The 14,060-nt window shown below is 35.4% G+C and overlaps 1 protein-coding gene across 1 annotated transcript; it reads left to right on the forward strand.

Annotated features, from left to right (window-relative positions):
* The first annotated feature begins 3,340 nt into the window (after positions 1 to 3,340).
* Positions 3,341 to 8,480, forward strand: LOC148569892 (uncharacterized). The gene is made up of 4 exons (XM_088506707.1): positions 3,341 to 3,413; positions 3,483 to 4,436; positions 4,519 to 7,506; positions 8,098 to 8,480. The coding sequence occupies exons 1-4, from the start codon at positions 3,341 to 3,343 to the stop codon at positions 8,478 to 8,480; spliced, it is 4,398 nt and encodes a 1,465-aa protein (XP_088362833.1).
* The last annotated feature ends 5,580 nt before the right edge of the window (positions 8,481 to 14,060 follow it).

Raw genomic sequence — 14,060 nt, forward strand, 5'->3', positions numbered from 1 at the left:
CATATATTTAGACACCTATAATACTATAGTAGTTGTTTGTTCACCATACATACAGCACTAGGAAATGACAATAATGTAGCTCTAATAATCATCAAAGGGTAGTAAAAGTGCAAAGCAAAAGTACGTATGTATGTCCTCAATGTTAATTATTTCATTTGTCTTGAGCGATACAAAAGAAACAAGATAAATAAACGTATATATAGGAAAAATTTTAAGTGTACCGGAAACACCGGTGTTCTAATTATTTTAACCGTTGATTTCAATTAATATATATTATATATATTTTTTATAATTCAGATCAACGGTTAAAACAATTGGATCACAAGTGTTTCCGGTATACTTGAAACTCTTCCTATTATATATATATATTTAAAACTTTTAATTCGTTGCCTATGATTAAATAGTTGGCGGAATTAACATTAAAAAAAATCAATGAAAAAGAATATTTTAGCAAAAAACGTTTAAATATATTTTAATGATTATTAATTGTCATAAAAAGCCTATAATATTATTGACGGTCAATAATAATTATTTTAAAAATTATTCAAAGATATATTTAACTGTCACTTAATTGTAAAAAACAAAAAAAATCTTCATTGACAATATCTCTATTGACAATTAGTTATTATTGATCATAAAAAATAAATATTAATAAAAGTCAATCATATTATGTATATATATAAAAAATTAACTACTAAATTAAATTAATCACCGATATAAAATATATATTTAAATATAAAATAAATATTAAAAATAAATCAAATAATATATGTATTTATATATAAATATATAGTGGCTGATTTTTAATTAGCATGCACATAATATTTTTGAATAAAAATATTGTTAATAAATACTTAATTAAGTTGTTGTCAAAAATATTTTTAAATCCTTTTCCAACAATATTAAATATTTTTTGACAACTAATAATCGCAAAAAAATTCTATCAAAATAACTATTTTTATTGGCCTTCAATATTACTTAGTTTTCTTATAGTGTGATTAGCCTCCTAGTTTAAATATTATGAGAATAAACTCCATACAAATAAATAAATAAACAAGATTAGTGTTAGTTGCTTTGGTTATCTATTGTATCTCTTAATTTAATAAATTAAGAATTAATCAATTACAAATCTAAATTTTATTTAAAAATTTGTTATTGGTTAATGAGTTGCTTTATATATGACAAGATTTAAATTTCTGCAATATTTAAAACTATGCTATGTACTTACCGTATATTGATTTATCCTAGAGAAATTATTTTGGGACATTCAATGTGACTAATTGATGAGTAGCCTTAACTTGTTTAAGAATAACAAAAAGGTCCATAGTCATGATCTCCACCTAAGCTCTAGGTATATAACCGATCATAATTATTAGTTAGAAATGAAATCATTCTTAATCACTCTTTACGGGAAAATAAACTATAACATTAAATAGGGTTACAATTGAGAAGACTTTGATGAAGATTATATATATACATTATTAACCACTTGTGCACCTTTATTTAGATAAAATAAAAAATAAAAAACTTAATTAGTCTATATATTTATCCAATCCCAAGATACTGTAGTTGTTTATTTATGGCATGATTTATATCTTGAACAATTTTGTATTATTAACCTAATTTTGTTGTCCAGCATGAACAATGCTCTAGAGAGTCATAATTGAAGGCATATATATATTTGCACGTCTCGCTGTCACAGAGTGCAGTGAACTCATTACGGAACTCAGGCCCCCTCCCAACACCACAAAATTTATTCCGTCCCGTTCTCTCACTTCATATGTACTCTAATTCATCAATATTTTAGGCTGAGTTTGTTTTTAAAAATAAGATAGGATAAGATATTAAGAATATGATAAAATACTGATAGACAAAAACACAAAATTTTATATTTTTGTATTTTATTTGATAATAAATTAGAATAAATTATGAAAATTTAATTTATTCTCATTTTTTTATTCAAAAAATTTGAGATAAAAATATAACAATAAAAAATATAATTATAAAAAATTAATAAGAATAATAAAAGAAAAAAGAAAAAATAAATTGTATTCTTTATTAGTGTTTCTGTCTTTTCTGTCATAATAGACACAAAATACACTAATTTAGTGTTTCTGAATATATTGTCTCTGTCCATATCTCCTCTGCTAAACACAATTTTGTGTCTTAGTGTCCCTATTTCGAGTAAGTGTTTACATAATCTTCTTCTGTCCGAAGAAATTTTTCATCAAAATAATGAGTCACCATTGATATCGACACATCTGAGATCGCTAAATGTTCGAGAGTTTCTCTATTCAATTCTTTTCCTTCTTCTTGTTGCTGGATATCTCGTTTGTACACATCTTCTCTTTGTTTTTCGAGCCTACAAAGAGTTATAGATAGAGTTCAAAAATGTCAAATCTTCGATGATTTCATCATACGTGATTGAGTTGCGAAAACTTTTGGATAGATATCCTACATCTGAACTGAATTCTTTCTGGTTAAAGAATCTCTTTTTAGTTGCTCTAGTGTCCTATCTCTATAGACAAACGCAGCCTTATATATTATTAAAAAATAAAAAATGCACTGCTCTTTATTTGGACATTGGTATTTTGCATCGCTCTTGCTTTTTTTTTTAACTATATATATATATATATATATATATTGAATACGCGTAGAAAACTCCTATATATATTATGATTATTTTTTATAAATAAAAAATGATTATATATTAGTTTATTGTCTTTTTAAATATCATATAATGCTTGTATTAATTAATTTAACAGTTCTCTGCATATATGGATTATATATCACAAATATACTAATGGTCCATATGAGTACCACATAACTATTGGTGAATTAAATGTCTCTATTAATTTACTGTTTTATTTAGTAATATATGTGATACGGCCGTTATACATCGGTTACGAGTTATAACTCGGCTAATACCTTTGTAACTGACATATCAATAATGCCGAATTTATGGCAATGAATGACCTTCTGATCGGTTATATCAGAAACGGCAAAGTAAAGAATATTACCGTTATAACACCTCGGTTATAAAGGCAATCGACAGAGAATGGTAAAGGTAGATCATTCTGAACTAAAGAGACTTTTTCATAAAATTTCTCAAAACTGACTTGAGCGTCGGAGTACTTTTTGCAGGTACTTCCCCCTTTTTTATTCTCGGTTAACTTGCTGAACGGTGGAGTGGTGCTATTTGAAGATAAGCTCGGCCTCCTCTTACTCGGGGACGACCTATAATTCGGCTACAACAAGGCAAGAACATTTGGCGCCCACCGTGGGACCCGAAATTTGAAACCTTCTTTTTCTTAAGCCCCAAACACCTCGACGACCAACAATGGCTGACGCACCTCCTCCCACACCATCCGAGCTTCTACGCATGGTAACCGAGCTTCAGCAGGCAAACCAGCGCATGGCTGAGACAAACGAGCATATGAGAAACGATAACCTGCGAATGCAACAACAGATTGAATAATTAGTCAACGCTCGCCTGGAACACGGTAACGAGCATAATGAGCGAAACAATGAGGATGAACACCGCACACATGTCTCGGAAACACCTCAAGACAACGACGACGGCGGTCCTCGGGACAACGAAAAAAGAGCCGAGACTGATGGAGATGAGCTTGACAACTCCACAGGACCATTCACAGCAGATATCATGAATTTCCAACTACCTCGGCAATTTACCTTACCAACAACATTAACTCCATATGATAGGTTGGGAGACCCAAAGCAACACATCAAGAAATTCCGATCAATAATGATCGTTAACGGTGCATCTGACCCTATTTTATGTCGTTGTTTTCCTTCCTTTTTAGATGGTCCTGCACTTGACTGGTTTTGTTCTTTGCCTGCAGACTCTATTTCCCGATTTCAGGAGTTAGCAAAGCAATTTGAAGATCACTTTGCAGCATCTGCTATATACCTACATGATTCAGACTACTTGACGACCATTAAACAAGGCCCTCAAGAAAGCCTGAAGGACTACATCACCCGCTTTACAAAGATAGCAATGAGGATTCCCGACCTCCATCCCGAAGTCCATTTACACGCCATCAAGAGCGGCCTCCGCCCAGGAAAATTTCAGGAGGCCATAGCGGTAGCTAAACCAAAGACTCTAGCCGAGTTCCGTGAAAAGGCCAAAGGGCAAATAGACATTGAGGAGCTTCGCCAAGCTCGCAAGTCAGAAAGGTCGGCAACCACCAAAGACGACGAGAAGCCTCGTGAGAGTAGGAAGAATTTCAGACCAACACCTCGCTACGAGTCATACACACAGTTCAATGCCAAACGGGATGATATCATCAAGGAAATACTAAATTCCAAGCTGATCAAACCTCCACGGAAAGCCGGGAGTTATCCAGAACCAAAAAATGCTGATAAATCTAAGTATTGCACGTTCCATCAAAAGTTCGGTCATACGACCGATGAATGTGTGATCGCCAAAGATCTCCTTGAGCGCTTGGCAAGACAGGGGCACCTTGATAAATTCATAACGGGCCATATGCAAAAAAGGTCAACTTCTACCACCCCCCACAGGAACCTCGTCAAAAGACAAGGAGAAGGCCCCCATTCAACCTAGAGGTGTAATTAATTGCATCTCAGGGGGATATGCAGGAGGAGGACCTACAAGCTCCGCCAGAAAGCGCACATACAGAGCAATGCTCGCCCTTGGGGATACGGCCAACAATCCTCAACCGACACAAAGATTACCTGAGATGACGTTTTACCCGACCGATTTTGTTGCTCATGACGCAAATTTGGATGACCCTGTTGTCATCTCCATTCAGCTGGGCGATTTAATAGTTCGGAAAGTACTGCTGGATCCAGGCAGCAGCGCCGACGTTTTATTCTTTACCACATTTGAAAAAATGAAATTAAGTACTAACATTTTGCAACCTTCTGTAGGAGACTTGATCGGGTTTTCAGGAGAGCGAGTCCCGGTCATGGGTTCAGTGTGGTTACAAACCACATTAGGTGATCAGCCACTATCTAGAACACAAGATATTCAATACCTAGTGGTGGACACTTTCAGCCCATACAATCTCGTTTTGGGACGACCCTTTTTAAACAGGTTTGCTGCAATAGTATCAACTGTTCATCTCTGTGTTAAGTTTCCTGTGCAGGACGACACGATAGCCGTAGTTCATGGCGATTTACAAGAAGCTCGGCACTGTTATAACACAAGCCTAAAGCCTATCAAGAGAAGTGGTGACAGACGAGTAAACTCCATAGGAGCCGAGCAGCCGATGTTAAACGAGCTTGACCTCCGAGCCAACCTTCAAGAACGCCCTTTACCTAATGAAGAGCTAGTGAAACTTATCTTGACAGATGACCCGACCAAATTCACTTTCGTCGGCACATCCATGAAAGGTGAAGAAAAAAACCAGCTAACTAATTTTTTGAGACAGAATGCCGACCTATTTGCGTGGACATCAAGAGACATGCCAGGAATAGATCCTTCTGTTATTACACACAAGCTCGCTATTAATCCAGCAGCCCGACCAGTAACCCAAAAGAAAAGAAACCTAGGCACAGAAAAAAGACTGGCATCCATGGCCGAGGTTAAAAAACTGATCGACGCCAGCTTCATACGAGAAATCAGGTTCACAACTTGGCTAGCCAACATCGTAATGGTAAAGAAACATAACGGTAAATGGCGCATGTGCGTTGATTTTACTGATTTAAACAAAGCATGTCCAAAGGACGCATATCCTTTACCTTCAATTGATGCTTTAGTAGATAATTCTTGCGGTTATGGTACATTAAGCTTTATGGATGCATATTCTGGGTACAACCAGATCCTTATGCACCCATCAGATCAAGAAAAAACTGCTTTTATTACTGAATATGGTAACTATTGCTACAATGTTATGCCTTTTGGCTTAAAGAATGCAGGGGCAACATACCAACGGCTGATGAATAAAGTCTTCGATCAACAAATCGGCAGAAACGTGGAGGTGTATGTCGACGACATGGTCGCCAAAACAAAGATCGGCGAAAACCATGTTAATGATCTCGCTGAAATATTCGGCCAAATCCGAGCTTTTAACTTGAGACTTAACCCTGAAAAATGTGCCTTTGGTGTCCAAGGTGGAAAATTCCTCGGCTTCATTCTTACTAGCCGAGGAATTGAGGCAAATCCGGAGAAATGTCAGGCAATCCTCGACATGAACAGTCCCACAACCATAAAAGAAGTTCAACGACTGACAGGACGATTAGCAGCTCTATCGAGATTCCTACCATGTTTGGCGTCTAAATCGGCGGAATTTTTCAAATGCTTACGAAAGAACACAATTTTCCACTGGGACCAAAACTCCGAATTAGCATTTCAAAACTTAAAGCAGTTTCTATCTAAACCTCCTATTTTACAAAAACCTAAGATCGGTGAGCCCTTATATTTGTATTTGTCTATTACTGATTTAGCGGTTAGTGCTGTTCTTGTTGCAGAAAACAATAAAGCTCAACAGCCAGTATACTTTGTGAGCAAATCACTCCAGAATGCCGAGCTTCGTTACCCGAAGTTAGAAAAGTTGGCTTATGCCCTAGTATTTTCAGCAAGAAGGCTTCGTCCCTATTTTCAGAGTCATACAATCAACGTTAGGACGTCTCAGCCGCTACGCCAGATACTCGCCAGACCCGACCTCGCAGGGAGGTTGATCAAGTGGTCCATCGAACTCTCAGAGTTCGATATCCATTACCAACCAAGATCATCTGTCAAGTCACAGTATCTAGCCGATTTTGTTGCTGAATTTACAGGATCAAACCCAAAAGAAGACAATGAACACTGGGTGTTATTTGTGGATGGAGCTTCAAACCCCCAAGGATCAGGCGCAGGGGTACTCTTGGAAAATCCCGGGGGAGTTATTATTGAACATTCTCTCCGGTTCTCCTTTAGAGCCAGCAACAATCAAGCCGAATACGAAGCCCTCATTGCGGGGCTCAGGTTAGCAATTGAATTACAGGTTATTAATTTACATGTCTATTGTGATTCCTTGTTGGTGGTCCAACAAGTAAATCAGTATTTTCAGACAAAGGATCCAATTTTATCAAAATATCTTGAAATTGTGAAAAAGCTAATAGCTCGCTTTTCCAAATTTGAGATTACACACATAGAAAGAGAGCAGAATCACAGAGCAGATGCATTATCTAAACTAGCTACAAGTCAGTCACACAATGCTTCGCTTTTACAGTCAACCTTGAAGGAGCCGAGCATATATATGATCGGCAACTTCCAAACCGAGGATAGTTGGCAAAAGCCATATATCCAATACCTTAAAAATGGAGAACTTCCACTAGAAGTACAAGACACTAAAAAGTTTAAGAGACAGGCATCTTTCTTTACATTGATCAATGGCCAATTATATCGGCGAGGTTATTCTCGACCATTGTTGAAATGCTTAGACAGGTCAGAAGCTGAAATAGCCTTAGCTGAGGTTCATGAAGGCATCTGTGGAACACATTCAGGGGCAAGGAGCCTAGCACGCAAGATCCTTTGTGCCGGTTTTTATTGGCCGACCTTATGGGAGGACAGCCAGAACAAAGTCCGAGCTTGTAATCATTGCCAGAAGCACGCCCCTATGGTACATATCCCAGCCGAAGAATTGCACCTATCAACGGTAAGCTGGCCATTTAATAAATGGGGAATTGATATCCTCGGACCTTTTCCAACGGCACCGAGACAGGTAAAATATTTAGTTGTGGCAATTGATTACTTTTCCAAGTGGATTGAGGCTCAACCTCTAGCCAGAATTACATCGGCACAAATAACATCATTTGTTTGGCAGCATATAATCTGTAGATTTGGTATACCTCAACACATTGTAACTGACAATGGTCGGCAGTTTATAGACCATAATTTTCAGACTTTTTTGCAGAATTTAAAAGTCAAACAACATTTTTCTTCAGTTGAACACCCTTAATCAAATGGTTTAGCAGAAGCTGCCAACAAGGTCCTCCTCTAAGCCCTACGGAAAAAACTCGACGACGCTAAGGGCTTATGGGCCGAGCTTATTCCGGAGATCTTATGGGGATACAATACCTCGGTACACTCAACAACTAAGGAAACACCATTTCGTTTGGTATATGGTTCAGATGCAATGATTCCAGTTGAAATATCACAAAACTCCCTAAGGACGCAACATGAAGCCCAGGACGATGCCCGCCGGGCCGACCTTGACATGGTTGAAGAAATTCGAACCATAGCAGAAACTCGGCAAAAAGCTTTGCAGCAACGCATTGCACAACGTCATAACAAAATCGTCAGACCAAGATCATTTAATCAGGGCGATTTGGTGTTGAGAAAAACTGAAGCAGCACGCAAACAACTTTCCCATGGCAAGCTCGCCGCAACATGGGACGGACCTTACAGAATAAATAAAGTAATCGGCAAAGGCGCGTATCATCTAGAAGAATTGGACGGAACGATACTACCTAACACTTGGAATGTTAGTTCATTGAAGAAATATTTCAGTTAACAAAGAGCAGAATGCTAGTACTCTTTTTCCTACCCTGAGATTTTTCCCATACATGGGTTTTGCTCGGGAAGGTTTTAACGAGGCTAGCTTACCTATCTTGATTGTAAAGGTACTGCGCTAAATAAAATTTGTTGGATATATTGTTGCATAACTTTACTGCACATACTTTGTACCAACTATTTCTTAATACAATCCTACAAGGTTATTAACCGAACTTAAAGTCGCATTGATACCTCATGCGCAAACTAAAAAGCTGATAAAATCCTAATCAGCACAGTGCATGCATCAGACCCTAACAAAAGGGCACACGAAAATTAGGATTAACCACATCCTAATTTAACAAACATATCAATTATAAAACAAACAGTACAAAAGTCCTCGGACAAACTCAAACCATTCAAAATAAACAGTTTTTTCTCAAAGACAAGAAAAACAGTTCAAAATACAACCACATACTTTAATCAGCTAAATTATCATCGCCCTCTTCTGCTCCTTCTTCATCATCAACTAATTCACCATTCCGAACTATCTTGCTCGGATCCAAAGCAGTAAAATCATCTCCAGGAAAAAGGAACTTAGCCTGGATTACAGCACGTTCAAAACCTTCTGCAAAAGCATCAAGGATATCCACTTGCCGGTTCGATTCCATCTGTTTCATTCTCACTATCACCTCCACCATTTTCTCACTCATGGTACTTAATTCACCTTCCTTTTTCCCTAATGACTCAATCACCCTCTCATGCTCTTCTTTTTCAAGCTTTAATTTCTCCTTCACAGCGGATAACTCTTTCTTAAGCTCGGTAAGCATAACATCTTTTGCTTCCAGTTGACCCTTTAACTCGGTGCTCTCAGACACACTTGCAGCATCTTCCTATGCCTTTTCTCCTGACTCCGACCAATGCTGGCTAAACGAAAGCCCAACACCTATACAACCATTATCAAAATTTCAGATAATCTTCGAAAATAGAATAACACAAAAGGCCAACTTTCAAAGATATTAAAGTATATACCCAACCTGCATAAATTGATCTATACCAAGATCTCCGACTTCATCAATACGACTAACATCAGAAGCAGACTGCACAACCTCGTCTACCAAGACATTAAAAGGAAAACTCTTGTCCCACAGTGACGAACCATCACCCTCCTGCTCAAAAGAATGGATCTTTTCTTGCTTAACGGTAAAACTCGTCAATTCATCAAGCCCAATCGCTTTCTCTCCTTCTTCCAGGTTTATTACCTCAGATTTTCTCTTCTTGAACACGATACCTTTCTTCTTAGGAATCGGTTGATTCACCTTAACCTCGCCTTCCACTCTCTCTAGATTAGAGGAAGACCCTTCAAAGTTTTTCATCTTAAAACGAGCTCTCATGCTCGATGCAAAAACCCCAGGATACCTCCCACCTAAAAAACAGAAAGAAAAAACAAAACCTTAGCAAATAAGAATTAGAATTTCAAACAGACTAGATACTCAATAAGCCCTCACCTAAATATTCGACTACAGCTGACCTATTTTCCTCCCAAGGTAACAAGTTTGACACTGATATCAAACCACCCCGATCCACCATTTCCATCAAAAAGTTTATAATACATTCGTTTCGAGGCGATATAAGCTCAGGACCCAGAATATGGTTAGGATGACAACACCAATACAGGGGAAACTTCTCACCAAGATTCTCGTCTAAATAAAACGGGAATTCCTCTTCTACCGATCTCACTTTGAAAAACATTTCTTTAAAATCCTTGAAAGAGGATTTGTACAATTTAAATATAGAAAATCCAGGTGTACTATTTAGATTCACCCAGAGGCCTTTCTAAACGCCTTTTGCTTGAAAAAGTGAGAAAAACAACTCTACATCAGGCTCAATCCCTAAGAATTCCATCAAAACCGCAAAACACTTCATGAAAGCCCATCCATTAGGATGAACCTGAGACGGCGCACAGTTCATTTGCTTTAATACGTTACATTCGAACTTTGTAAAAGGCAGTTTCACAAACAACTCCTCAAGGACACAGCTATACATGAAAAAATTTTTAAAATCTTTTTTTCGATGATAAACCCGATCCATACGGTTACATGAGATCAACTCGATGTGAAAACCAGGCCTTGTTATCCTTTCCAAATTAATTCCTTTAACACTTTCTTCATCAAAAAACAGAGAGGCCCTAATTTTCACATCTTCATTCACCCAGCCATAGGATCCGTCGTCTTCTACCTTAGGCAAACCCTTTACTTTCTTATCACTCATTTCTTCTCTCTCAGACGAAAGAAAAACAACAGAAGCAAGAAGAATAGGAAGGTAACATTACTAACCTCTTTGGCTCATTGTTTAAACCCCTTGCAAAAACAAATGAACCAGAGCAGTTGGATCATCACACAAACGTAACTCAAAAATACTTTTTAGCCACTGATTTAAGAAAACGTTTCCAATTCCAAGCTAAAATCCTAACCCTTCATTAAAACCCACTTTTAACGGCCTAAGAATAACTTTGGAACTTGCACTTTCATTGAAAAGACACACTGCATCATTAAAGTAACTTTTCCCATACTGCATTAAATACGCCCCGTTTGATTCGACAGTTTGACCTGGGGGCTCCTTACGCCGAGCTATAACTCGGTCGACTCAAAATTCAAAAGCTCAACCTGCCTTATCTAAACCCAAGCTAAGCTTGGGGGCTGTGATACGGCCGTTATACATCGGTTACGAGTTATAACTCGGCTAATACCTTTGTAACTGACATATCAATAATGCCGAATTTATGGCAATGAATGACCTTCTGATCGGTTATATCAGAAACGGCAAAGTAAAGAATATTACCGTTATAACACCTCGGTTATAAAGGCAATCGACAGAGAATGGTAAAGGTAGATCATTCTGAACTAAAGAGACTTCTTCATAAAATTCCTCAAAACTGACTTGAGCGTCGGAGTACTTTTTGCAGGTACTTCCCCCTTTTTTATTCTCGGTTAACTTGCTGAACGGTGGAGTGGTGCTATTTGAAGATAAGCTCGGCCTCCTCTTACTCGGGGACGACCTATAATTCGGCTACAACAAGGCAAGAACAATATGTATAAATATAATAATATGAAATTTGTTAAAATGATAAAATACTTTATATTATAATTAAAAAAATTAGTGTGCATTACCTAATTCCTCTCCCGTTCCCTTTATATATACAAATACCGTAACTTTTACCCCTATAAATGAAAAACAAAAAGTATTTTAATGATTGTAGTACCAAACTTGTATTATTAAGCTCCTAACTCCTAAACTTTTAGTAACTTTCTAAAAGTTTTTAGGGATTAGATATTTTCATACTTTTTATTAGTACCAAATAATTATAATACATAGAGTGTAAATGAGCTCGAAATATATACCCTTTATAAATTTTAATAGGATATAGCTGGGCCCAGTTCAGAAGCCATTTACTGACAGGCTAAGCTTGTGAAGCTAGCCGGCTAGAATGAAACTGCAGTAAGCCAGTAGCCACTAAGGCTGTAAGGCACTGCCAATGTGGGACCCAATTGGCTGAGAAGTGAATGTAGCGGCTCGCTGTCCGGCGTGGGCTACCCAACATCATTAGAATTGCAAGTTGGGCTCAGTTTTGTGGGAGCCCACTCATCTTGGTGGGCCCTTAGTGTGGTCCGTCTTCTCCTACTTGTTTGGAAATTAGGTTATTTATCCTCCTCCTTCCACCTTCCACACACCTTGCTCTGTTTTTTTTTTTTTAATCTTTTTTGTTTTTCAACAACACGTGCAAAATATTGTCGGAGTTGGGCACGGGCAGCTCCTAATAATTATAATTACAAGCTTATTGCTCACAACCTAATTGTTAAGGTAAGTGTTTTCCATTTTTCCTCCTTTAATAACCAAATTATTGTGCGTTTTCTTTGTGGCAAGAAAATACTAGTAAGTTGTAGGACAATATAAATATGTGAAATTTAAAGTACTAGACATGCAATGATACTTGCGATTTGTACAAGAGGCTTCAATTTTGTGGGGAAAAGTAGGTTGGGCTATATAACGGGGTATTTTACGAAGTATGGATCGGATATTATTTGCAGCTACATTATTCTATATAATATAATATGTGAATCTCGCTACATGTATGTTCTTTGAACATATTTTTATAATTCACCATTGATATTTATTTTTATGTTTTCTTGATTAATCCACTAGTTATTTATCGAATTTTTTTTATTTAAATTAAATAAATATAACATTTACGAAAATGAATAAGCGGTGAAATAATTGTGAAAATGTATTCTGGAACATATCTCGAATGCTGAGAGGGTAATCACACCATGAACGTATTTTGGATGTTGTGATAGGGTCACGAGGAGTCACATTATGAATGCATCCGTTATATATACATATGCTGATGTAATTCACCGTGACCCAATCACAGTACGAAGTCACAGCATTCAAGATACACCCATAATGTGGTTATTCTGTTAACATTTGAGATATGTTCCAAAATACATTTTTGCAATTACCTCATTATTTATTCATTTTCGTAAATACTATATTTATTTAATTTAAATATAAAAAAAAACCTTGTTTATTACTGTGTCGAGTTATAAAAAAAACCTTAATTTTTTAATAAAAATATGACATTTCAAATACTATAAATAAAATTAAAATTTAATCTGAATAATAGGGTTTAAAATAATAATTTGTCTACATCTGCAATATATTTAATTTAATTTAAAGTGGAATGTCAATAAATTCTATATTATATACATTTAATTATAAATTGCTACATTAATAAAAATAATTAATTTTTTTTATAAATATCCTATAAATGGTCATTAGAAAATGATGCGATAGAATAATTTTGTAAAATTATTTAAACTTGTATAAAAAATAAAGACAAATACTAATACATTTTAAAAAAAAATAAAAATATAATATTTTTTAAATTCTAAAGTGTAAATTTTAAATCTTTAAAATCTAAATTCTAAATAAATAATGTTATATGTCCAAGTGTTTTTGTTAATTAAGTCCAACTAAGTTGGTTTAACATCAACAAAAATTAATTATAGATAACATTATTTTAAATTTTATTATTTAACTTGGTTGGATTTGGTTTATAAAAAGACTTAAATGTGTAGCACTACTCATTTTAAACTCTATATCTTAAATTTTAAATTTTAAATTCATTGTAAATCTTAAATTTGAGTAATTAATATAAAAATAATGAATAAAAAGTTAAAATTTATTTAATTAATAAAAAAAATAATTTTTATTTAATAAAAACATTTAAAAATGAACTAAATTAAATAAAATTGTTAAAAAATCATCAGAATTAATTATTTTTTTGTCATTATTTAACTATTAACTTAATTTATTTAGTCTAATAATTTAATAATATAATTTTAAATATTAATAATTAATTAATAACAAAAAATAATATAATCTAATAATTTTGTAGCACTTATCAAACTAAATTATATATAAAAATTGAATGGAGATAAATAATGCGAAAAGGTTGAAAGATGAGTTGACCTTAGAAAGTGGGATTGATAAATGATGAAGGATGAATGGTGAGTGATGTGGCAATGAAAGCAATGGGGAT

The sequence above is a fragment of the Arachis ipaensis genome, chromosome B3 (assembly GCF_059453495.1).
Source record: "Arachis ipaensis isolate K30076 ecotype BB chromosome B3, ASM5945349v1, whole genome shotgun sequence".
Lineage (NCBI taxonomy): Eukaryota > Viridiplantae > Streptophyta > Magnoliopsida > Fabales > Fabaceae > Arachis > Arachis ipaensis.

Excerpts from the sequence above, each read along its gene's own strand:
- LOC148569892 (XM_088506707.1), top strand. The coding sequence starts at position 3,341 with ATGGCTGACGCACCTCCTCCCACACCATCCGAGCTTCTACGCATGGTA. Across the intron at positions 3,414-3,482 it reads GCTTCAGCAGGCAAACCAGC|TCAACGCTCGCCTGGAACAC; the intron begins GCATGGCTGAGA and ends TTGAATAATTAG. Across the intron at positions 7,507-8,097 it reads ACGCAAGATCCTTTGTGCCG|ATGCAATGATTCCAGTTGAA; the intron begins GTTTTTATTGGC and ends TATATGGTTCAG.